Source organism: Aspergillus niger, assembly GCF_000002855.4.
Source record: "Aspergillus niger supercontig An15".
NCBI lineage: Eukaryota > Fungi > Ascomycota > Eurotiomycetes > Eurotiales > Aspergillaceae > Aspergillus > Aspergillus niger.
This window is the reverse complement of record NT_166530.1, coordinates 1305643-1327267: the sequence shown is the minus strand read 5'-3', so window position 1 is coordinate 1327267 and position 21625 is coordinate 1305643. Positions and strand designations below refer to the sequence as shown.

Here is a 21625-nt window from a genome sequence, read left to right as displayed (position 1 = left end):
TATAATGAAGCTTGAATAGACGAAGTCTGACAGACAACGAAGGAACTGAGGTATGCAAAGATGATTGGAGCTTTTGGATAGACAATAATCCGAAATTGTTGGAGAGTATAGTCCTGACGGTCAGGTAGGCAGGGCACTGTTACCAATCCTATTGTTCTATTGTGAGCCTTTTAGCCCCATTGAATGCCGTAAGAATGAAATTATACCAGTATCAAGCCTACAGAATGAGGGTTTTCATTTATACAGGGCAATATTTTTCCCAGATAGGAAATCATCTAGTGAATAATGCTATTGTTCTCAACAATAGAGCACATTGACCTAACATGTGTTCCTAGACTAAGCCAAAATAGGTTATTCTATAACTATTGAACAATAGGATCTTGAACAATAGGACTTTCTCAATAGGCTTAATTGAATTATGTTATTGTTGCTACAGGCATTCATCCAGTGTTATTGGTCCAGATTCACCTAACACCAAACAGAGAGATTAAGCTACGTACATTGTGCTAGAAACAATTATAGAAAGTACCACACATGCAATAATCATATAAGGAGACACTTGTAGCTAGCTAAGTTGCTGGTAAGATGAACACAACGCTATTCAAAAGATCCTTACCCACTATGCGCTTCTAGAGGCCAACCCGTATGCGAGGCCATACCCACAACACACCACAGCAGACTCCAGGAGATGTTCCACCCATAGAATGAGTAGATATCTAGTAGCCTAAAAGCGTTGTAACTATTTCTTGAGTTCACAATTACTGCTGTAACCACAGCAACCCTTACCGGTATGGATTTATAGTAGTTACCGACCTATCGTCAGCAGTCGGCATGCCGACGTCAAAAGCTGAGTTTGATCCCGACTGCCTCTGGAAACCCTCTCGTTACTTGTCTCACATTCTAGAATGCCTCCACAGGATTTCAAGTCTCGGAACGTGTCAGGGCTCTGAGCGGCACACGATACATGGTATTCTTATTAACGTGCATTCCCCCACGTGAAGCAATTGTGAAAGCGCACAGTCCGGAAGCTGGTGTGTCAGGCTTTAGATGCACTCTCAGTAGGACTGTGACTCAGAGATCTCAGCGAAGTTTAGTACCTATGAAATATTTCACTGGTGTAAGTGGAGTGCACAACATACGTTTCGCTTACAGTAAGGGAATCTCCTACGAATATAGTGCATCCTATGGTTGGGATTTGGTGCGACTAATGATACAGTGCAAAAAAATGGCTACGTACTCTGATGTAGAGCCAAGTCTCATGGCTAGTATTAGTGGGAGTTCCAATATGTCTGATAAGTGTGGAGAGTAAAGGCTACCAATATGTTGGTATTTAAGTCTCATGACCTCAATACTACGGGTCTGATATTCCGATATAATTGCTTATAAATTGGGGAAAACATATCACATAGTGTTGCTAAGATTGGTTTCTGGCTTCATGACCCTGCGGAATAGCTCAGAATAACCAGAATGAATAAACATGGTTCACGTTAACGTTGACAATTTTAACAAACACACGAATGTGACACTGAAGTGAAAAGGGCAGCAGGCGGGAGGGCGGTAGAGTCTTTATGTGTGCTTCCGAAACCCGACATCACGGCCCCGCACTGAAGAACTTCCTTCCTCCATATCAACACTCTCGCGCTCAAGCAACAAACACAGCCAAGATGCTTTCCCTCCTCCTGTCTGCCGAACTCAGCGGGTATGTCTTGTTCTTATATTACTAACTGGCCCTTTCACCTATCTATCCCTTCAGTCAAACCCCCAAAGGTCATTTAATGTTTCCCCTCCGCAGAGATCCTTCCCCGCACCTCATCTCAAACCAACTCCAACTCACATATCTTCACCTCCAATAGCGTCACCGACCTCCGTCCCAAGGACACCGAGGAAGAGCCCTACTACTTCACTTTCAAAGTGCAATGCACCTCTTGTCGTGAAACCCACCCCAACTGGGTCAGCTTCAACCGCTTCGTAAGTCCGCTTCATCTCCCCCATCCTATAGATTCTCTGAACGGGAAACTTACTCTGTATCCAGGAACAACATGAAATCCCCGGTAGTAGGGGCGAGGCGAACTTTGTCTGGAAATGCAAGCTGTGCCAGGTGGGTTGACTTCTCCTTTCTAACTTCATTCTCGCAACTGAGAATACTGAAACATCGGGATGATGTGTAAACTAATATTGATTGGTACTAGAAAACCCACTCTGCCTCTATCACTGCCGGCCCCAACGTCTACGAGGCGGATGAGAAGCGCACTGCGAAGAAGGTGATTGAGATTGACTGCAGAGGATTGGAATTTACCGAGTTTAAGGCTGATGTAAGTGGTTAAATCGTCCTTTTCTTTTTCTTTCTCCTTCTTTTGAGACTTTTGTGGTTCTTTACAGTGCTCTTTGTTGGGTTACCAAGGGATAGCAGCAGCTAACGACTTATCAGGGTGAGTGGGAAGCGAAGGGAGCTGAGTCTTCTACTCCTTTCACCGGCATTGATTTGTCAGAGGAAGAGTGGTATGATTACGATGAGAAGGCGGGAGAGGAGGTTTCGATCAAGGAGATCAACTTTCAGGTCGGAAGGGCATAAGGGACGGAAATCACAAGTGTTTCTTGTATTATCATTTAATGAGAAATGGAGTGTAGTTTAGCCTGTGTAAGCGACGATAGAGCCTAAGATTTCTTTGATGCTGTGTATGGCTGTACAGGATTAGGATGGGGATGGAAAACTATGCCTATTTTAAACCACCTGATCTGAACAAGGTTTCAGGCCCGGATATTGCCATATACAGCGAAATACCACCTCCAGAGAGAGAAAGAGAGCAACTGACCCGGTGGGTGCACATTGAAGCTGATGAAATGCGGAGCGATATTGCAGTACTCACAAGGCGGTGTCTTTGTGCAGCTTGTGATTGGGTGATACCCGCGTCTGGCGGCATCACATTTTCGCGGACGGCATCAGCTCCGTCAAGTTGGCTCTGCGATCTCCGATAGACTGCCCAGCTCTTTTACAGCACGCGATCAACTCAATTTCACCTGGACGTGGAGACGGTCATTTTTTATTTCCATCATTACACGATTCCTTTGGCGCGTCCATCTCCATCGACATCCATATTTTGCAAACTCCTGCTGAGCAGCTGGCATTGATTTCAGACCACCAACCATGAGTGTTCGTACTCTCCTATCCCTACTCCATTGACTCAAGCTTTATCTTCAGGCGTACACTTTTGTTAATAAGGAGTAAACTGACTCTGCGAATCTAGTTCAACCCTGTCAACCCCCGGCCTTTCCTCCAGGCTAGGTACGCACCCGGTCCCTTGTCGCTTGATCGCCCCGCCGCAATCCTATCCTATAACTTCCAATTTCTATTGAAAAATATCCTCTAATTCAAATCGCAGAGTCGGTACCGAGCTCATCATCCGTCTGAAGTGGGGCCAAACGGAATACAAGGGCAAGCTTGAGAGCATCGATTCGTACATGAACGTGCTGCTCCGTGATACGGAAGAGTTCATTGATGGAAAGAACACGGGAACATTGGGTCTGGTCCTGATTAGGTGCGTTTACTCGGTCGCCTGATATCTCGGGGGCTGGGGTTTCCTGATAGCAGTGCTGGGATCTGCGCATCCGTTACCCCTCTTCGGAGATACACTTGGACGCATATTGGAAGGACATTTGCTAACGCAATACGCTGATAGGTGTAACAACATCCTCTGGATGGGCTCTGCGGACAGTGTGGAAATGACGGACCTGGGACTACGATAGACGGAATCGGGCGCTATACCAGGCAAATGAAGACACATATACCAATAACTCTTCCCGATAAGATACGCGCACATTGGAAAGGTGCTCAGAAAGAGGCATATTGACGGATTTTCATGTACGGGTTTTTAGCAAGCTCCGTCCTCTACTTTTCTTTATTTCTGGACCAGGCGTTTTTACATGATGGCTTTCGAGGATTGATTCGGGGAAATGCAGTCTGAATTGTGCGGAGCTTGCTGGAAAATCTAACGGTCAAGGACATAAGAGAATAAGGTCTCTGATTCTGGTCTCCTATTATCTGGCACTGAATCACAGATATGTGGTATCATCCCACAGCCTGTGACATTCAATGTGCCGTTGAAAGTTCCTGTCAAGTACTTAGCCACATAGACGAATGTGATAATTACAAAAGGCCAACGAGTCGGAAGTATCTCCGTGTAGTGCATTGCGTGTACTACGTGGTCTGAGGCCAGTGTTGTTTGCCTTGGACTGCCGCCAGAGAGCCTCTGCTTTACCCCACTCGATCATGTCATTCACATCAACATCCCATCCAGTACAACACCACCACAGACGCGTCTCTAAGCATATACTCTTTATCTGGTACGAAGTCAGTCTTCTCAAGCAGGCCTGCTTAGCCACTCAATGATTACTATGACTTCAGTATTTCCAAATAATGGCCGCCAGTAGCCTCTAGACCCAAGTATGGCATTAATACTACACACTTTCGAGCACAGAGTAACGATTTTAGAAGACAGCCGCAGTATACAAGTCTAAATTTAAGATACAACAATATACTGTCTTGTGCGAGGCAGCACCCAAATGACATATAGTTGGATTTACCATGGATACTGAACAGTTTGGAGCAAACACCCAAAGCCAAATCATGAAGCCTTTTTTAAGAGCAACAGATCCAGTAGCCGAGTTTCCCCATCAGGCAATTTTGCTAATAACGTCAAGGTATATAAAGTGTGATTAGGTCCGTTGTTGACATCAGCTGATACTGGCATAGGATAAGTTCCAGTTATGGAAGGAAGAGGTCAGAGAAACGCCATTCGCAGCTGTGCAAAACAAAAAGTTTTGGGCGTAGCAGGCCTCCCCACCCTTCCGGGAAACGCACACCCAATGCAGATAGTACCGCACTGGGCACAAACAGGTATATCAAGAGCAGGCGCTGAATATAGGTCGATAAGATGAACCATACGAGGTAGGTAATGTATATTGGGTTCAAGGCAATCGATTGCCGCAGGCTCAGCCGAGTCAGAAGCGCAGTGAGTAGGGCAGGATTGGCACCCGGGCCACGGTAGCGGTACCATACGCCCCAGTGGGGATACAGCCACCACTTGAGGATGAGTCCATCATGAAGCATGCATAGTCCGATGGCTGTTCCAACCCACAGCATCAGCAAAGTCGAAATACCGAATGGGATCAATGTTTTCGAGAACCAGCGAAGGGCCATAATAGCAACGGTTAGGATATGAAGATTGAAAAAGATCACGCAGGAAAGCGGCATTCGGGCCTCACACCCTATCCTTCGTGCCACACTTTCCATGAACGCATTATAATCAACCAGCGAATTGACTTCGGGGCTGATATAGTAATACTCACGCTCAGCGGCCTCATCTTTTCGTGCCTGTTCTGCATAATCAGCGGGAAGCTGTCTTTCGTCACGCAGTAACAATGCGATATATCGGCTCAGCATCTCGGCAGCAGGAGGAATGCCTCCCTGGCCAGGCCGTGCATAGCCCAAAAAGAAAAGACAGTCGCCCAGCTCCTCGGGGAAGCAATGCAGGAACCATGATCGTGGGTTAGGCGAGAAGGGAATACCGTCAGGGAGCTGAAGCCAAGGAAATTCCAATCGGAAGCCATGACAAAGCAAGATGGCATCAAACTCGCGCCGTTGCCTTGTCCCATCTGGAAGGCTAAATTCACAGGTCCGCCCACTAACAGAGACAAACGGGGTTATTAATGCTTCTAATTTCTCTTTGTCTAAAGCCTGACACATTCGCGAACTTTTCGTGATAACTGTGGATTGATCACTGCGGAGGAACGCCGTTGCCAACCTTTCCAAAAACCAGCGCTCTCTTGTGGACATGATTAGGCCATTATAGAAGACGGCACGACGGAACAAGCTATAAAGATAAACGTTTTGTGCTGCACCCAGGCGATTTGTAGTGATGGCTTCGAGGAAGATGCTGACCGGGAAGTCCACGGTTTGGTTGGCTCTCATTTGTTGCATCTCATCAAGCCTGTTAAGGTAGCGAATGGCCACACAGGGTGGACGTCGCAACCAAACCGTCAGATTAGGCGACAACTCACAAAGGTCTGCTGAGATATCGGCACCGCTTTCGCCGCCTCCTACGATCAGGACCCTAAGCTTCTTTTCCGCGACTTCCCGCATAAAATATTTGTCGTACGCGTTGGAATGGATAATCTTGCCCTCGAATCCCGCCAGCTGTGAAGGTACATCATTCGGAACTTGGCTACCCCCTGTTGCAACAATAAGGGCGTCTGCCTGCAATTGAATGATGGATTCATCGTTCTCATCGTCTCTTGTCTGCTTGATCGACAGATTCCATTGTTTATCGTCTCCGCGAGTGGCCTTACAAACTTCCGAGCGATACCTGATATGACGTTCGAGATCGAAATGGCGAGCATAATCTTGCAGATATAGCAAATAATCCCTGGCCGTGGAACATCGCATGCGAGATGGATCAGGAAAGTCCGAGAAAGCCATCGCCCTGTTGGAGATCGTGAGGTGGAGGTTCGGATAAGCCATTGCTGTGGCGAACAGACCACCCAGCTGATTGGAACTTTCATATATGGTTGCGTCGAGACCTGCTTGCAGCATCTCTTTCAATGCTACTAAGCCACAGGGCCCAGCTCCAACGATGGCCACTCTTTTCATGATAGGTGAGGAGAGAAGGTCAATCCGCTCTTGGACTATGGGGCACTGCACCCACAAAAAGTCCCGAAGGGACCACTGCCCTTACTTATGATCACACTATTTGATCAGGTCACTTGATTGAGAGGTCGCATTGTGTCACAATTGTTAGCCAGTTATTATTGGACACGGCGCAGAGCCGTCTACAGCAGCTGACGCCTTGGGGCCTTATCTTAGTTCGTTCGCTACTGCATGCGGTGACTAAATGGCTGTCGATCCAACGACAAACCCTCTCTGAGTGGTTGTCCGAAGTGCAGATTGTGAACAGATGGTGAGCGCTAAGCCATAAGCAGATCAGTTGGCGCTTTCTTGCAACCATTTCAGCTCGCCACATGTTGCCAAATATCATATCGTGCGTACATCGTCTGGCGATCTGTCTCTGCCCATACTCCGGACATATTACCCGGTGTCCAAGCGCTTGACCAATCCAGCCCGGCCTAATATCTGTCATTCTACTTGGTTCATGCTACATAACCAAGCAGAGCCTCACCCAAAACCAACAACTGAGAGGACTGGTGCCTCGTCAACTCTCTCCCATGCGCAGAGATTACAAGGAGAGATGCACTTGATAAGGCATCTAAACTTCCACTCAGCTTTTATGAAGGTGGATTTGTAATCTCAGTAATCATTTCCCCGAATTTGCTTATTTTATCTCGCAGAAATTTGACCGCTACCCTGAGAGAAGAAGAGGGCTGTTGACCGCCAGTTTTACCGTCAAATCATTCGACGTTACAAAGTATTCAAAAGACCTCTCACAAGCCAAGCTAGCCATTGCTGATATCTCAAAGCAACTATGAAGCAATTTGTACTTCAAATGCTTCTCATATTCTGACTCGGCCGCTATTTCTATATCTTTGAGAAGAATGTCTTCTCAGTGCACAAAGGCCTCAGGGTTTCTCTATTTGTTTGATTGAACCAAGATAAATATGTTGTCATGATAATTCAGCATTTCGCTGACTCTTAGAGCCAGCTAACCTAGTACTCACCATTTAAATACATAAGTCGTCTGAAGAAGAAGAAAGATATTGTCCAAAGTGCCTAGTCATATAGACTTAGACCCCGAAAAGACCAGCAACAAGAAGCAAAGCAGCAACATACTTCGCCTATAGTCGAAGAGTCAATGATGCAAGTACGGCCGTATCTGGAAAAGGAGAGATTGGTATTTAGTCAATGTACATAGAATCAAATTAAAAGAATCTCAGGCAGATGAAGAGAAATAAAGGGAATCGAAGAAAAGGCTCAAGGTGACTACTCCAGAAGAGACCGTCGCCGCTCTTTAAATACACGCTTACGGAATGTAGATGAATCAACCGGGAGTAAAATGCATTGTACAGAGTCCAGTTTGCCAACTCCGATTGGGCAAGGTGCAAAGCCAGATACCACAGCACTCGCTCGACGACCTCTCTAGCGATCTTTCCATCTCGTACACTACTGCATGTGGTAATTAAATGACTGTCGCAGACCCATCCAGCAAGCCCCTTGTGGGATGGTTGCTGAGAGTAAAGGCATGAATATGCAACACAAGCTAACCACTGAGTCGTATTAGCAAGTTAGTTGACAGCTACTACCTGCATGGCGTCTGAGATTACCACGTGTCCCAGTAATATCGCAGATGTTACTCGAGGGAGGGTTTAGTTCTTTTATGCTTCTCCCAACCCAGTCTATATTATGGCTACGAAATAATCACCAAATACATTGGTATTTGCGGGGATGGTGTCATCGCCAATCAAGAGTGTCCTACCTCTTGGATGGTAGTAAGTACTGATTGTCACCCACCGTTAACGCTGCTACTTTAACTGGACCCAATCATAGGAATGGCTTCATGTTACATCTCAATGAACGCACCAGCGACATCAGTGGATGCATCTGTTATATAACAGGTACACACATCGTCTGCGGATTGATAGTACGGATTGCACGGTTCAATATGACTGTTTGTACCAAGAAGCTTAGGCTCCAGGAGCTGAACGGCAGGGGTGATAGTGTGGCAGTGTTTCTTCCCAGTAGAAGATGGTCCAGTTAGAACTAAGACCGCACACTCCAAGCCAGATTTAAGCGCTGCTTGTTCGTGAGGCTGAAACTACGAGCAAACTAAGTACACATTTTTTATTAACAGTTCGTGAGCCTTGTGTCAGATTCTGAGGCGGCGCTATAATCTATCCTACCATTTGGGGTGTCTGATATACAATTCTATTCTAAGTAGCCTATCATACACTCAGCGACTTGCTACTAAGCGCCGGTCTACATTCAATTCCCCATCATGCAAAATCTTGAGCCCTCAGCCCTCTTGAATAAAGTTGCTATCAGCCTATCGATTCGGTGGCATGTAATCGGTGTCTGGCGGCTAAACGAGCATATGACGACGACGATTAACTTCAGCTGTGCGGTTCGTATGTAAGTTTATTGGATCATTGGCTATCTTTTGTTCGTTATAGTGTATCCTTTAGCGCCTGGGTTGCATTTGAGGGGTGCTGCTAATCCTAGGCACCTACCATCCATACATTATTGACATACAAATAGCCCTTCCTTAAACCTGCTCCTTCCTCTCCATCAAGCAAGCAAACAAACACCCTTCCATAAAATATTATTCTTATCCCAGAACGCAAAACGCAAGCAGACCTATTTCGAAAACTCCTTCGCAATGTTCAAAGCAACAGCACGTTCTTTGTACCAACTTATTGGGAAGACAAGATTGGGTGACCTTCCTCCCGAATGGCAGGCTCCTGTCGGACAGGTCCTTGACGCTGAAGAAAAGAGTGTGAGTTGATGTATTCCATCTTTGGCTTTGTACCAAGTACTGATGCGTGCGCCATAGGACCCCAGGTTCAAGAATGCTGAGATCCGGTAACCCTCAGACTCCCCAACGGAATTCTGGGACAATTGTGAGTTCAGAGCTAATCACTTTTCATAGAGGCTCTAAGCCACATGCTTCCCACGATGATCCGACCGACCCGAAAGATGTTGTGTCCGTCCGTATCAAGGATGATGGCCTGAAAACTTTCCGGAGACTGCACATACATCAAGATGGCTCGGTCAAACGAATTGATGTTTAGTGTGCTTGTTGGGGTCAATTACTCGAGACCAGTTGGATGGGTAAGGATGCCGTCTTGGGAGACTTGGCGAGGTCCTTCCCACTATTTGTATTGATAGGGTTATGCTCTTTGAATTTCTTGTTTTGGGTACTGCCGCTGCTGGAATTACTTGGATCTTTGGTTAATTGATATTGTGAGAGCTTGAGGTTATCGTTCACGCATTTTCTTACGTCCTGCGTAGCTAGCACTGAAAAACTAGCGTGTCATTTGAACTTGGGTTGCTGGGTATACAGATTCGTTTCAAGGCGAGCGTAGCCATGGATCGTCCAAAAGGTCCCTCGCCGATTCCCTCTCCTCGGGCTTCCATTTGAGCATCTTGCGCAGGAACTGCAGAAAAAGCTGGCGCGATTCTCCCTCCAAGATTTCTTCGAGATTTTCCAAAGACACGGGAGGAATTTCGGTAGCCCCTTTCCAATTTCCTAGCTCACAGTCAGCAAAAGCAAGATTTTTGAGATATCGAAATCCACCCATACCTTCGTCATCGAAGAATTGGCTTGCATAGTCATTGTTCTGAATCATTTCTTTTGGAGGTGCTCCCATGATAGCCACCATCTCAGCGAGATGATGAGCATCGGAGCATTTCTTATCTGAATCTCTAGCGTAGAACAGATGTCCCTGTTGGAAGATATCCCATGTCTGTTGCATAATTCAATTAGTACATCGCACGAACGCCCATAGTCATAGTACTAGCCGAACAGCCAGACGGTTGAGAAGGATGCATACCAGTACACCGACATTCCAGATATCAACCTTCTCATTCCAAGGCATCTGCAAAACCACCTCAGGAGCCCGATAGATATAGGGCTGAATATCTCCGGAATAAGTACTTGACCCGAAGCGAGCCTGACCGAAGTCACACAGCGTAGGACGGCCATGTTGTTTGGTTTTCCTGAGGTTGCGAGAGGCATAGATCACTCGATCGCCCACAACTTTGCGTGGGCTGGGATTGGACTTCTCGTCTTCTTCGAAATCTGACAAGATAGAATTGTCTTCTATGGCCATCATGATGTTCTTTTCTTGAAGATCTGGAGAGAATTATTCAATTAGGAGCCCTTCTGAAGGGGTTACAGGAGGGACTAGTATACCTGTATGGACAATTCCAGCTTCCGCATGGAGATAGTCCAAAGCAAGAAGGAGATGCACCAGGGTTAACTTGACTATCTTTTCAGGAAGTACTTTGGCCCTGAGCTGAGTGCGAAACTCATGAAGACTCATTCCTAGCGGCGGGTGAACCAGGCATCCGAAAGTGCCTTTCTCGGAAGTGATGTGAAAGCTATCCAATGCTTTACGAATAAGCTGTACACCAGCATGGTCTGCTATGCTAAGAGAATTCAAATGGCTGTAGGCTTCCCTCTCTCGTTGGCCTTCTGTTGAATTGCGCTCAAATACCTTCAGTGTGACATAAGCGTGCTGCCTAGAACTACAGTGAGTCTTGTTTCGCGCCGCAGCTCATATTGTATGCAGGGTAAGCTGACTGGAGGTCCCGGCAAAGCCAAACAGTTGAATATCCGCCGTAACCCAATTTCCCAATAACCTGATACCGAGATTGGAAGACTTCGCCAATCTTCACGGGATAGAAGTCATCGGGAGAGTACCAGGACAACGTCTCCTCCTCGACCTTCTCACTTGCATCGAGGAGAGGAAAGTTTGACTGGGAGAAATCGCGCACTGGCGATGGGGGCCGTTGGAGCAAAGATCTCCAGGAGTAAAGATGCCTGGATAGCCGAGATGGAAGGCGGAACATCGATGCCATGATGACAGGTTTGATGGATGATGAATACTAGGGGATACGCGACCTTATGTCCGCCAGGTCAACATGCACGCTGTAGGGGATGACTCAGCAATGCTGACGTGATGCGGTCTTGTGCATCTTTGGACCCGCAGTTACCATCACATGACTTGCGTATCCGAACATATCCCATAGTCAACTGCCCTGAAGTTGGGCGATTTGAGGTGGGAAGAGCCTGATGATCACTACTTCTCGCTACTGCGAGAAAATGGTGGTTAACTCAGCTTTTGGGAGCGAATTGCTACGCACCTATTCAAAAGTTCAGAGCTTATCAGTCACGTCCGTATGCCTACCCCGAAGCGCTCGGCCAATACTGGCATTGTCAACATGTCCAACACTGTGACAGTTACGGGATCCATTCGTTAAGCAATATCAAATCATGCGTAGATGGGTTCTCAAAACTACATCCAATTAGGGCTGTTACATTAAGGATAGACATGGTAGGGGAATCCTGACTGCTTATAGTGTGGTCTTCATCTATGCCCCATGTCATTGCAGATTCTCCCCCCAGATAATAGCAAAAGTTTAGTGGCTATTTTACCCCCAAGCAAGCCCACTTCTGACACCCTATGCTACTGGTGCTCCTTTGTTTGTCTCGTGTACTGCTACATCAACGTTCTAAGTTGTCAATCCTGTTCTTGAATCCCCGACGAAAAACATTCTTAGCGTGACATACATCTGTGCTGCCTACATGGCTTAGATAGGTAAGATTTCTCGTATGGGCTGTAGATTGGGGTAAATTTTGGCTAGCAATAGTTGCCTGTATAGCCAAAAAGTTGAATACCCCCCGTAGCCCAGTTTACCAACAACTTGATACCGCAATGGAGTATCTCGCTAATTCTTACAGGGTAGAAGCTATCGGGTGAGTACTATAGCAGGATTTCTTTCTCGATCTTTTCAGCTGGATCAAGGAGAGGGAGATTACATTGAGAGTAGTTTCGCACGGGCCAGAGAAGACAATGGAACAGGGATCGACTGTAGTAAAGCCGTCTGGATAGTTGGGGTGACAGGTGGTACCTCCAGGTCATGATGAGAGGACTGTCGAGGAGAATTGCGAATGGTTAGTTCGGGAAGTGATATCTCAGCCTGGCATCTCCGAATGCAGTCACATGATCCCCTCCTCTGTATGACAATTGTTCCACAACCAAATGAGTTAGGATTTTTCTCAGTCTGATGCCTATTTAACCCCGCTATCTGTGAGATGCATCTGTCTCTTGGATGACCACGCTCGGTTGATCCATCTTAGCCTTGCCTACAATCTGCAGATCTTGCTACCAAACCATCCTATATTTCTTGCGTCCGTCGGCATACTCCACTACATGTCTACGCTTCATTTTGGTCTACTTTCTGTCCTTCATCAGCCTGTCACATCATCATTTTAAACTAGCCCATCCACCTCCATCATGGAGAACAACGAGGAGTCCGAGCATTATGAGGACTCTGAGGACTCTGAGGGCTCTGAGGACAGTGACCTCTCGAACGGCCAGCCCGAAGAGAACTATATCTACTTAGATGACCTACCAACTCTGGCAACCTGTTACCTGTATGTCATTATAGTACCTGGAGATGGCGAACTCAAGCACTGGATTCTTTGCATCGACGCCCCAACCTGGACCGAAAAGCCTATGGTCCACCTCGTCGGATCTCCAACGTATTACCGAGTCGAAGCACGATTCTTGACGAGAAATGATGAAAGAAGGATCATCAAACGAGTTAATCTGTGTGATATTCCGAATGCACAGAATGTGTACGATGATATCATCGACGCTGGGGAATGGGCAGAGATCGATAATCAGGATCCGAGCTATAACTCTCAGATCTACATTCTCGAGCTTTTGGATGACTTGGAACACCGAGGCATTGTCAGCATGAATGATCCAAGGTATAGAGAGGGCAAGATAGAATTGGAGGGAATGCGGCAGATACAGATTGATTGGATATGAATGGATGTTGAGCCGTTACTGTCTAAGGTGCTGTTGGCGCTCTTTGTTCAGTATGGCTTCGGATATTGAAAGGGTATGCCTGACTTGGGATATCTCGTGCTACTTATCTAGGAACATCAAGGGAACCTTGGATTTGTTTTGCAATTTCACGTTTCTTAGCCAGCGTTTGGCTGTCTATATAGCATCTGCCATAGGTTCTACGCCCATCGGCACCATGCATAAGTGACAAGGCTAGTGTGGACCGTTGCCAATGATATCGAGACACATCAGAAACACACAGCCTGACATACAGTTGCTGGTGAGAACGGAAACCTTACTAGTCTTGTTAAGCGAGCAAACGCAAGCTAGGGTGAGGGGTAAGGTGTCCAGCCTCTGAAGCCATCTTTGCCTCGCTTTTGCCCTTCTCAAACATTTTCGTATCGGTGACTGCCACTGTCGAAAAAAAAAAAAAAAATGCATTTCCGAAAGCGCCTGAAAGACTGGACGGCGACTCTCCGTCCGCCAAGAAACTCCGGTCTTGATGTTTCTCAAGATACAAGTACTGCATCGGTGGTGTCATCGCAAAACAATGATATCTCAGTCCCTCATGCTTGCCCCTCGAACGTTCCCAATCCTATCCCTTTAAGGCTCGAAGGGCTGTGGAAGAAAGCTTACTCGGACCTCCAAAATAAGAACCCTGACCTACTTGCCCAGTATGAAAAGATCCTCCTGTCGAACGCGGAATTGGATGACTCGAGCAATGAGAACCAAGGAGACAATATTGACATTGATCCTCGACTTGAGACTTGCGTAAAAAGGCGTCTTGAAGCGATCGAAAAGTTACGGTGCAAGATACGCATTGGAGGAAAAGAAATAGAAGTCAAGAAGCAAGTCCGTCGTGTTGTAGGGGGGATACTGTCCGTGAAAGATATCATTACCGCGGCAGTGAGTGCGGAGCCACATGTCTCCATAGCATGGGCAGGCGTTTTGTTTTTACTGTATCCGTTGGCCAAATCATTTGATCAGGATGAGGATGCTATGAACGGTTTTCAAGCTGTATCAGACCTTATGGTTCGGCATGCATTCCTGGAGAGAAGTCAGGCCAAAATATACTCGAATTCCAGCTTCACGGTAGCCGACCCGGGTCATGATTTTGCTAATTTAATCAGATCCAAAACGGTTGAGCTGTACGTTCTTATACTTGAGTACCACATGTCTCTTGCCACGCACTTCGATCATGCCGGGTTCAGGCGATTCTTACACGACTGGACAGAGATCGATAAGTGGCACAGCATGCTAAAGTCGATCACGAGTCTCGATGAGAGCATTGGTCAGTATTTGGCAACATTCGCTGGAGATGATATCCAAAAGATCCTCAAGGAACTGGAGAATTCACAACGGGTTGTAATGGACTCACTCTCTGTGATAAAGGAAAATGTTGAGGTAGATACAACCATGGCCATCTGAGCAATAGGGCCCTACTGACGCGCAGTGATAATGACAGGAGACTAAACAAATAGAGCTTCTCAAATTGCTTCCGCTGGTCGGAGAGGCAACGTTTGGGTCCCTTGCTGATCAAAACAAACCAGAATGCCTCGAGGGCACCCAGACGAAAATACTTCGTGAGATTCAGACTTGGATTGAGTCTCCGGATGACTCTCAGATATTCTGGCTCAGAGGAATGGCAGGAACCGGCAAATCTACAATCTCTCGTACCCTTGCTGCTGCGTGCCAGCAAGGCAAATCACTTATTCCCAACGGGCCCCCTCTTCCCGTGAACGTCTGTCTCGGTGCCAGTTTCTTCTTTGATCGAACTAAGCCGGGGCGCAACTCCGTTGAGAAGTTGTTTCCTTCCATATCCAATAAGCTAGCATATTCATTCCCAGATTCTAGAGACAAGATATGCCAAGCAATTCTGGACAACCAATCCATCGGCAATCAAAATTTGCATAACCAATGGAGCAAATTGATTTCAGAGCCACTTTTGACACTCGATAAGGAACTTCTCCTACCCGTGACACTGGTATTGGTGCTAGATGCACTTGACGAGTCTGTGTCTCAGGACCCCAAGGAGGCTGGGGAACCAGCCCATGATATTGGAGGCGTCCTAACGCTTATAACCACAGCAGAAAAGTTGCAAAATATTCGACTGAAAATATTCCTTACCAGCAGGCCAGAACTACGGTCTCAATTTTATGTTCCTTATAAAGAAGCTAATGTCCACGACTTTGAACTTCGAAAAATCCCAGTAATGTCCGAAGGGGCTAATCTTCCGAAAGACGACATAACCTTCTATTTGGAGCATCAGGTTAAGCGAATTGTATCCCAAGCCACCGTCAACTACTCTGAGTCGCTAGCAAAATCTACCTGCTGGCTCAGTCAAGATGAAGAAAGGAAGGTTGTCCGAGCTCTTGCCGATAAAAGCGATGGTTTGTTCATTTATGCAGCCACCGCATGCCGCTTTTTGGATGGGGTAGACTGCGACTTCGACGATTTGCAAGCACGCATGCGAGAAATATCTGGTTACAGCTCAGAAGTAGATTCACCACAGGACAATTTGGATCAGATGTACAACCAAATCCTAAAATACTCTATAATGTATAGCTCGAGAAAAATAAAGAGCGAGAAGAAAGATTTCTATGAGCTCTTTGAACGAATGATCGGAGCTGTTGTTGTACTAGCAGAGCCTCTCACGATCGCGACCCTCGAAGACCTCTTGGATTTTGCTGGAAAGGAAACCAAAACTCGAAGACTTTTGAACAGTTTAAGCTCTGTCATATCTTGTGGGGTCAGTTTTGGATCACCTATTCAATTGCTACACATGTCTTTTCGCGACTTTCTCGTTGGCCAACCCAACAGGAGATGTCTCTACGATGAATTCTGCATTGACCCAAGAAAGGCCCATAGGGCCCTTTTCGAGAGTTGCTTAAAGCCGCTGTCGAGTACTCTGAAGCAAGACATTTGTTCTCTTGAGGACCCATCCTTCCTGGCCAAAGATATTGGTTCATCTTTGCTGGACCGACATGTTCGAGTTTCCGTCAGATATGCTTCTCAATATTGGTCGCATCATCTCCAACAAGCTGGAGTCAAGCTACTTGATAATGACTGCGTACATGAGTTTCTCCAGAAGCATTTTCTGTGTTGGCTCGAGGTCATGAGCCTTCTTCAAATGATACCGACAGCTATTGTTAACACCATCCAGCTTGAAAGTTACTTTGCGTCCCTACCGGTAGGTATCAAATAATTCGTATTCTTTTATTAACTTATTTGGCTAATCACTATATATTATTCCACTCAATTCTAGCGCGATGGGAGAGCCGGACTTCAAGATATGGTATCTGACATGAAGCGTTTCATGCTCGCATCCAAGAACGAAATAGAAAATGCCCCCCTTCAGGTTTATCGTTCGGCACTCATTTTCGCTCCGAAACAGAGCATCTGCCGAAAGACATTTCAGAGTTCGATTCCAAAAATCTACTCCAGATTGCCTAAAGTGAAGGAGAAATGGGATCCTCTACTTCAAGAACTCGATAACAGAGAATCCAGCCATTGTCTAGCCATGTCTTCGGATGGGAAGACTCTTGCTGTCTTGTGCGGGTACTGGAAGCGCTACAGGATTAAGTTGTGGAATATAACTACAGGAACATTGCTATATACGATTGACTGCGGTGGGTGGCCTGAGTTTATTGCGTTTCTTCCTGGTGACAAGCACATTCTATCCTCTGGGGGGTTGGAGGGTATCCGAGTATGGGATATAGGTTCAGGGATGTTGCTCAGAACGATCCTCTTTGGGAAAAAAGATGCCTCCGATGGCGGATTGTGGGGACGGGCTCAGAGAGATTCACTCTCATCTCGAGGGTGCCTAGCAGTGGTACACCCCAATAAAATGACCATTGGTTTGACCTATGCAGCACAGGGAACACTGAAAATGATTCATGTTTCTACCACAGTAAAGACCATCGCATGGTCTGCAGATGGATCCACCTTGGCAATTTTTCTAACTAATGGTAGCATAACATTCTGGGATGCAAGTGAGTCCAAATTCATACAATCGCTGAATTATAATTCAGGGATTGGGAAGGTAAAGGGCCTCAATATGACATTCTCCGCTACTGGTGAATTGTTGACAGAAACACTATTGGAAGATTGTGTTTTGCTTCAGCTATGGGAATGGAGGACGAAGACGTTATTGTTGAAGATAATTGATGATTCGCTAGACTGGAAAGGCTGCAAGTCCCTCGACTCAGACACCATAATGCATTTCTCCCCAAGCGAAAAGGCTGTAACAACCTGGCATCGTTCCACAGGGCTTCAGAGATGGGATTATGAGACTGGCCAACGCTTGGTGAAGATCCCTACGCCCGATTCGAAAGCTCGCGTTACACTCTCGCCAAGCGGGAAGATATTTGTTGTCGCAACGGCACAGGCAGATCGCACTCCCATCACTAAGCTTTATGACTCGGCAACAGGCGAATGTTTGACGAGTTTGAGAGGCATTAAGGATGACCCGAGCTTTGTGTTCAACTCAGAAAGTCGAGTTCTCATATCCGCTGATATGAAAGGGATAATTCGAGTTTGGGATCTATCTTCAGATTTGAGATCGGAACAACTTGCAGCTCCGCTGAAGTCTGACGGGAGGCTCATTTTGTCCCATGATCATCAATTTGTACTCTCGGCATCCACAAACCATATCTATCTTTGGAAAAATAGACCTGGCTCTCTTATGCGGGTAGTCAGCAGGAAAGATATAGAAGGCCTTGCTGAAATGTTTGGGCAAGTCCTGATCAGGGACTACAAAGGTCCAATTTTGACAAATATACAGACGGCAGTACAGGAAATGAACACCAACCAGCTTTTAGATGACCTTTTTCACGGCTATTTCGTCGATAATCAGATAAAGGAAATCAGCTCAAACGGCAGACTTCTTGCAAAAGCTTGGTTCTCAACGGAAAGCGCTCATTACGATGACGATAATGTTTACATCACAGTACGGGATGTAATCACTGGCGTCGTGGCTTCCGCCATTCCTCGCGGATACAATGGAGATCCTTATCTGTCATTCTCTCCTGACGGTAGGCTTCTGGCAATTGGTCATACAGATAGGGATTCCAAAGCAACAACCCTCGAAGTATGGGATGTAATTGAAGGAGATTTTCGAATTCAACGAGCTACGGGTCTTCACGAGGAATTAGAAGCTATAAAGGTTCACTGGTCAGCCAACGGAACAAAAGTGGCAATCGACTGTCCCATCCCCTTTTGGAAGCAACGCAACAAGGCCCGCATTTTCTTGTACGATTTGGCGAAAGATAACTCAGTACTTCTTGAGTATCCGGGGGTCTGTGCTGCACTGTCCCCAGACCAGAGGCTGGTTGCGACTAGAGACCTCGATGGAAGAATCCTCTACTTGTGGGAAAACGTTGGAAACAATCTAACTCTGCTTGGCCAGCACAACGGCATGAACTTGAAGTGGAGCGTAGTTGGATCAAAGATGTTGAAATTTGAAGGCGATGAGGTGGTTATTACACATGAAAATCGAATTGACGTTAAATCGTTTCTACCAAAGTGGGACTCGAGAACCAGTCGGCAGATACAGGTGAAGAACGGCTGGATTATTTATGGGTCAGAAAAAGTTCTCCTTCCTTTGCAGTACAGACCGCATGATGTGGTTGTAACTAAAGAAAATGTTTTGGTTATGAGGAATGAGTCGGGTGAGGTTACGTTTTGGGAGTTTGCTGACGAGGAAGAGGATTGAGAGATGTATGCATAGCTTGAAAGAACATAGTTTTCTGAGATTCCTAATGTGTTTAATTTATATAATTGTCTCACCGTGAAAATTAAAGTCATCTTGCAACTTGTGTCAAGAATCTACTATGTAGGCCCGGGAATTTCACGATATGAATAACATTTGTTTCCGCATCTGCACGAGCTTATACGGCAATCGCCCCCGCATACAGGTAGGTGCCCGGCTTTGTTTATTTCTATACCGTCGAAATGGGAGGGATCAGTATTTTTAATGAGAGGGGCGTAGCAAGAGGTAGCGAAGCTAGCGAAGAGTTGATGATATGCCTCGCTAGGGGAGACCTCTGATTGAAAATGTGTTGATACCCGCTGCGCGTTGACTACGAACGATAAATAAATCCGGGATCTGGCCTGTTGATTTTTAAGGATGACGCCTTCCGGAAATAGAGTCAACTGCCCCGAATAAGGAGGCCCTTGGAAGGTCAAAACAATGCTCTTGCGTATAATCAAATCAAGCAGTTGAATAGAAGATCTGCCCCTGACACTACTATCATCCTCCTTTCCTGCCTAGCCACCGACGCACGTTTTCTCGTACACTAAAAAGTCCTTTATGGACATTATCAAACATAAAAACTTGAAATTCCGCGTCAAATCGATCCATCACACGTTTGCATATCATTAGCCCCATCTCTTGTGCATCTCTCTGCGAAGAGCATCACCTTGCTCTGCCGTACCTTTGAATTCCCCGTACTGGGAGTTCATACCCCATGAATTATAGTATCCTGCTCGGGAATCGAAGTCGCCGGAACGACCATACTTCACGGCTGTATCACGTGAAGAAAGTGGATCGAGATTGGAGCCTCCAGGGCCACCATAAACCACGGGACTCCTTGTAAAGTATCCTATAGCTGCATCCACTGCCAAATTCGATCCTTTCACGAATACAGGTCGCAATGCCTCTATGGTAAAGGACCACCATGAAGTTCCTTCCTTTCTTGTCGTGGCACATGTGGCTCAGCAACTGAGGCACTACTTGATGCAGCTGTATCCTGGACCGAAGCACTTCTCGGTGCCTGTTGACTTGGAGGGAGGAATATCCTGCCAGCACTGGTACCGTGCAATGGTCGTAGCTCGCCGAGCTCCCGAAGTATCTGAGGGTATATTGTCGATTCTTTATGACAGTAACGTGTAACCATGCTTTTGGCTTGCTGCTCTAGCTCCTCTTTTTGAGTTGGCTCGAACAGGGAAATACTACTCTCCTGAGGAACGTCATCGACATAATTCCTCCCAAAGGCATAGTGTTGAGCTCCCCATGACCGTAGTTGGGCCCATTCCTCATTCAGTCGCTGCTGGAGTTTATCATTCTGATGCCTTAGCATAGCACCATTCCCTGTCCAAAAGGTGGTCACGATTGTCACGTCTGGGCAGAATGACTGGCCACAAAAAGACGTCAACCAGGCTACCATCTCTCTGTCAAACCCGTCTTGTCTGGTATAGTTGTTGACCAAGTACCAGATACCGAAAATGGAGTTTGGTTGTAGCTGTTGTAACATCTCCGTAACTTGAAGGAATATTTCCCCTTTGTTGTTAGGCTCGAAGCCAGGTGTATCAACGATGAAGTACTCTTCCTTGCTGATAGTCGTATCGAAAATCTGACACAGATCGGTCGCTTGTGAGAGTCAATTTGGGATTCTATTGACTTGCTCAAAATGAAGACCTACATGAGTGGATTCCGCCATTTGACAGCCCCTCGGCTCCCGTGATAAGCTCGGTCAATGTGGATTTCCCAGCGCCTAGTCTGCCAACCAGAAGAATGACATTGGCCTTGGTGCCACTTCTGCTCCGTATGGCCTGGAGGCATCTAGAGCTGCGTGCTGAGTTGGACTCCATGGTAAGGTAAGCGTAGAGAGTGTCCCTGTGGTTGGAAGGCTGTGTCTATGGCCGGCAAGCTAAAAGAAGTATATGGATAATATGCCTTTCTAAGCGGCTTCAGCGGCCAGGCAAGGTTTCTTATGTCCCCTCATATATATCATGATCTGCTCAGCCTCAGAGGGTTGCCTTTCTGTTGTTTGATGGCGCGCAATGGCCCCTATCTGGCTCCAGGAGGCCTCATAGGCGGAAATAATGACACGTCAACCCCCCTCAAGACCCCTGTCTTGATATCAGCCAGTAGGTGATTGTATAAAATGCACACGTTGAAAGGCTACGTCACTTCAGCCTTGTGATCAAGCACAAGGCTGTACAATACCTTCGGCTGAGATAGCGCTCGTTTCCCGTCTATCAAACGTTTGGCGCTTCTACTCGCGCCAACACAGCCAGAAGATATGCACGCAGGCCATCTACGCCTCGGGCGGGGTACTATCATTTCCAAGCGAATGGGCTGTGCAGATGGATTGATAAC

General features: G+C 46.5%; 8 protein-coding genes across 8 annotated transcripts; 5 read left to right on the top strand and 3 right to left on the bottom strand.

The window, feature by feature from the left end:
• Positions 1–1664: 1664 nt before the first annotated feature.
• An15g05690 (uncharacterized protein) lies at positions 1665–2572 on the top strand (the record flags this gene model as incomplete). Its single annotated transcript, XM_001397061.1, has 5 exons — positions 1665–1699; positions 1854–1968; positions 2033–2098; positions 2190–2312; positions 2429–2572. The coding sequence occupies 5 exons, from the start codon at positions 1665–1667 to the stop codon at positions 2570–2572; spliced, it is 483 nt and encodes a 160-aa protein (XP_001397098.1).
• Positions 2573–3145: 573 nt separating this feature from the next.
• An15g05680 (uncharacterized protein) lies at positions 3146–3744 on the top strand (the record flags this gene model as incomplete). Its single annotated transcript, XM_001397060.3, has 4 exons — positions 3146–3151; positions 3246–3283; positions 3381–3536; positions 3678–3744. 4 exons carry the CDS (start codon positions 3146–3148, stop codon positions 3742–3744), a joined length of 267 nt encoding a protein of 88 aa, XP_001397097.1.
• Positions 3745–4762: 1018 nt separating this feature from the next.
• Positions 4763–6646, bottom strand: An15g05670 (uncharacterized protein; the record flags this gene model as incomplete). Its single annotated transcript, XM_001397059.3, has 1 exon — positions 4763–6646. The coding sequence occupies one exon, from the start codon at positions 6644–6646 to the stop codon at positions 4763–4765; it is 1884 nt and encodes a 627-aa protein (XP_001397096.3).
• Positions 6647–9323: 2677 nt separating this feature from the next.
• An15g05660 (uncharacterized protein) lies at positions 9324–9735 on the top strand (the record flags this gene model as incomplete). Its single annotated transcript, XM_001397058.3, has 3 exons — positions 9324–9440; positions 9498–9526; positions 9594–9735. 3 exons carry the CDS (start codon positions 9324–9326, stop codon positions 9733–9735), a joined length of 288 nt encoding a protein of 95 aa, XP_001397095.1.
• A 279-nt stretch (positions 9736–10014) lies between these two features.
• Positions 10015–11527, bottom strand: An15g05650 (uncharacterized protein; the record flags this gene model as incomplete). Its single annotated transcript, XM_001397057.1, has 5 exons — positions 10015–10193; positions 10248–10410; positions 10498–10799; positions 10860–11188; positions 11250–11527. The coding sequence occupies 5 exons, from the start codon at positions 11525–11527 to the stop codon at positions 10015–10017; spliced, it is 1251 nt and encodes a 416-aa protein (XP_001397094.1).
• Positions 11528–12966: 1439 nt separating this feature from the next.
• On the top strand, positions 12967–13732 carry An15g05640 (hypothetical protein; the record flags this gene model as incomplete). Its single annotated transcript, XM_059744720.1, has 2 exons — positions 12967–13445; positions 13558–13732. The coding sequence occupies 2 exons, from the start codon at positions 12967–12969 to the stop codon at positions 13730–13732; spliced, it is 654 nt and encodes a 217-aa protein (XP_059602573.1).
• A 227-nt stretch (positions 13733–13959) lies between these two features.
• On the top strand, positions 13960–19237 carry An15g05630 (uncharacterized protein; the record flags this gene model as incomplete). The annotated part of the gene is made up of 3 exons (XM_059744719.1): positions 13960–14928; positions 15008–16714; positions 16790–19237. The coding sequence occupies 3 exons, from the start codon at positions 13960–13962 to the stop codon at positions 19235–19237; spliced, it is 5124 nt and encodes a 1707-aa protein (XP_059602572.1).
• A 946-nt stretch (positions 19238–20183) lies between these two features.
• On the bottom strand, positions 20184–21114 carry An15g05620 (hypothetical protein; the record flags this gene model as incomplete). Its single annotated transcript, XM_059744718.1, has 2 exons — positions 20184–20893; positions 20946–21114. 2 exons carry the CDS (start codon positions 21112–21114, stop codon positions 20184–20186), a joined length of 879 nt encoding a protein of 292 aa, XP_059602571.1.
• Between the last annotated feature and the right edge of the window lie 511 nt (positions 21115–21625).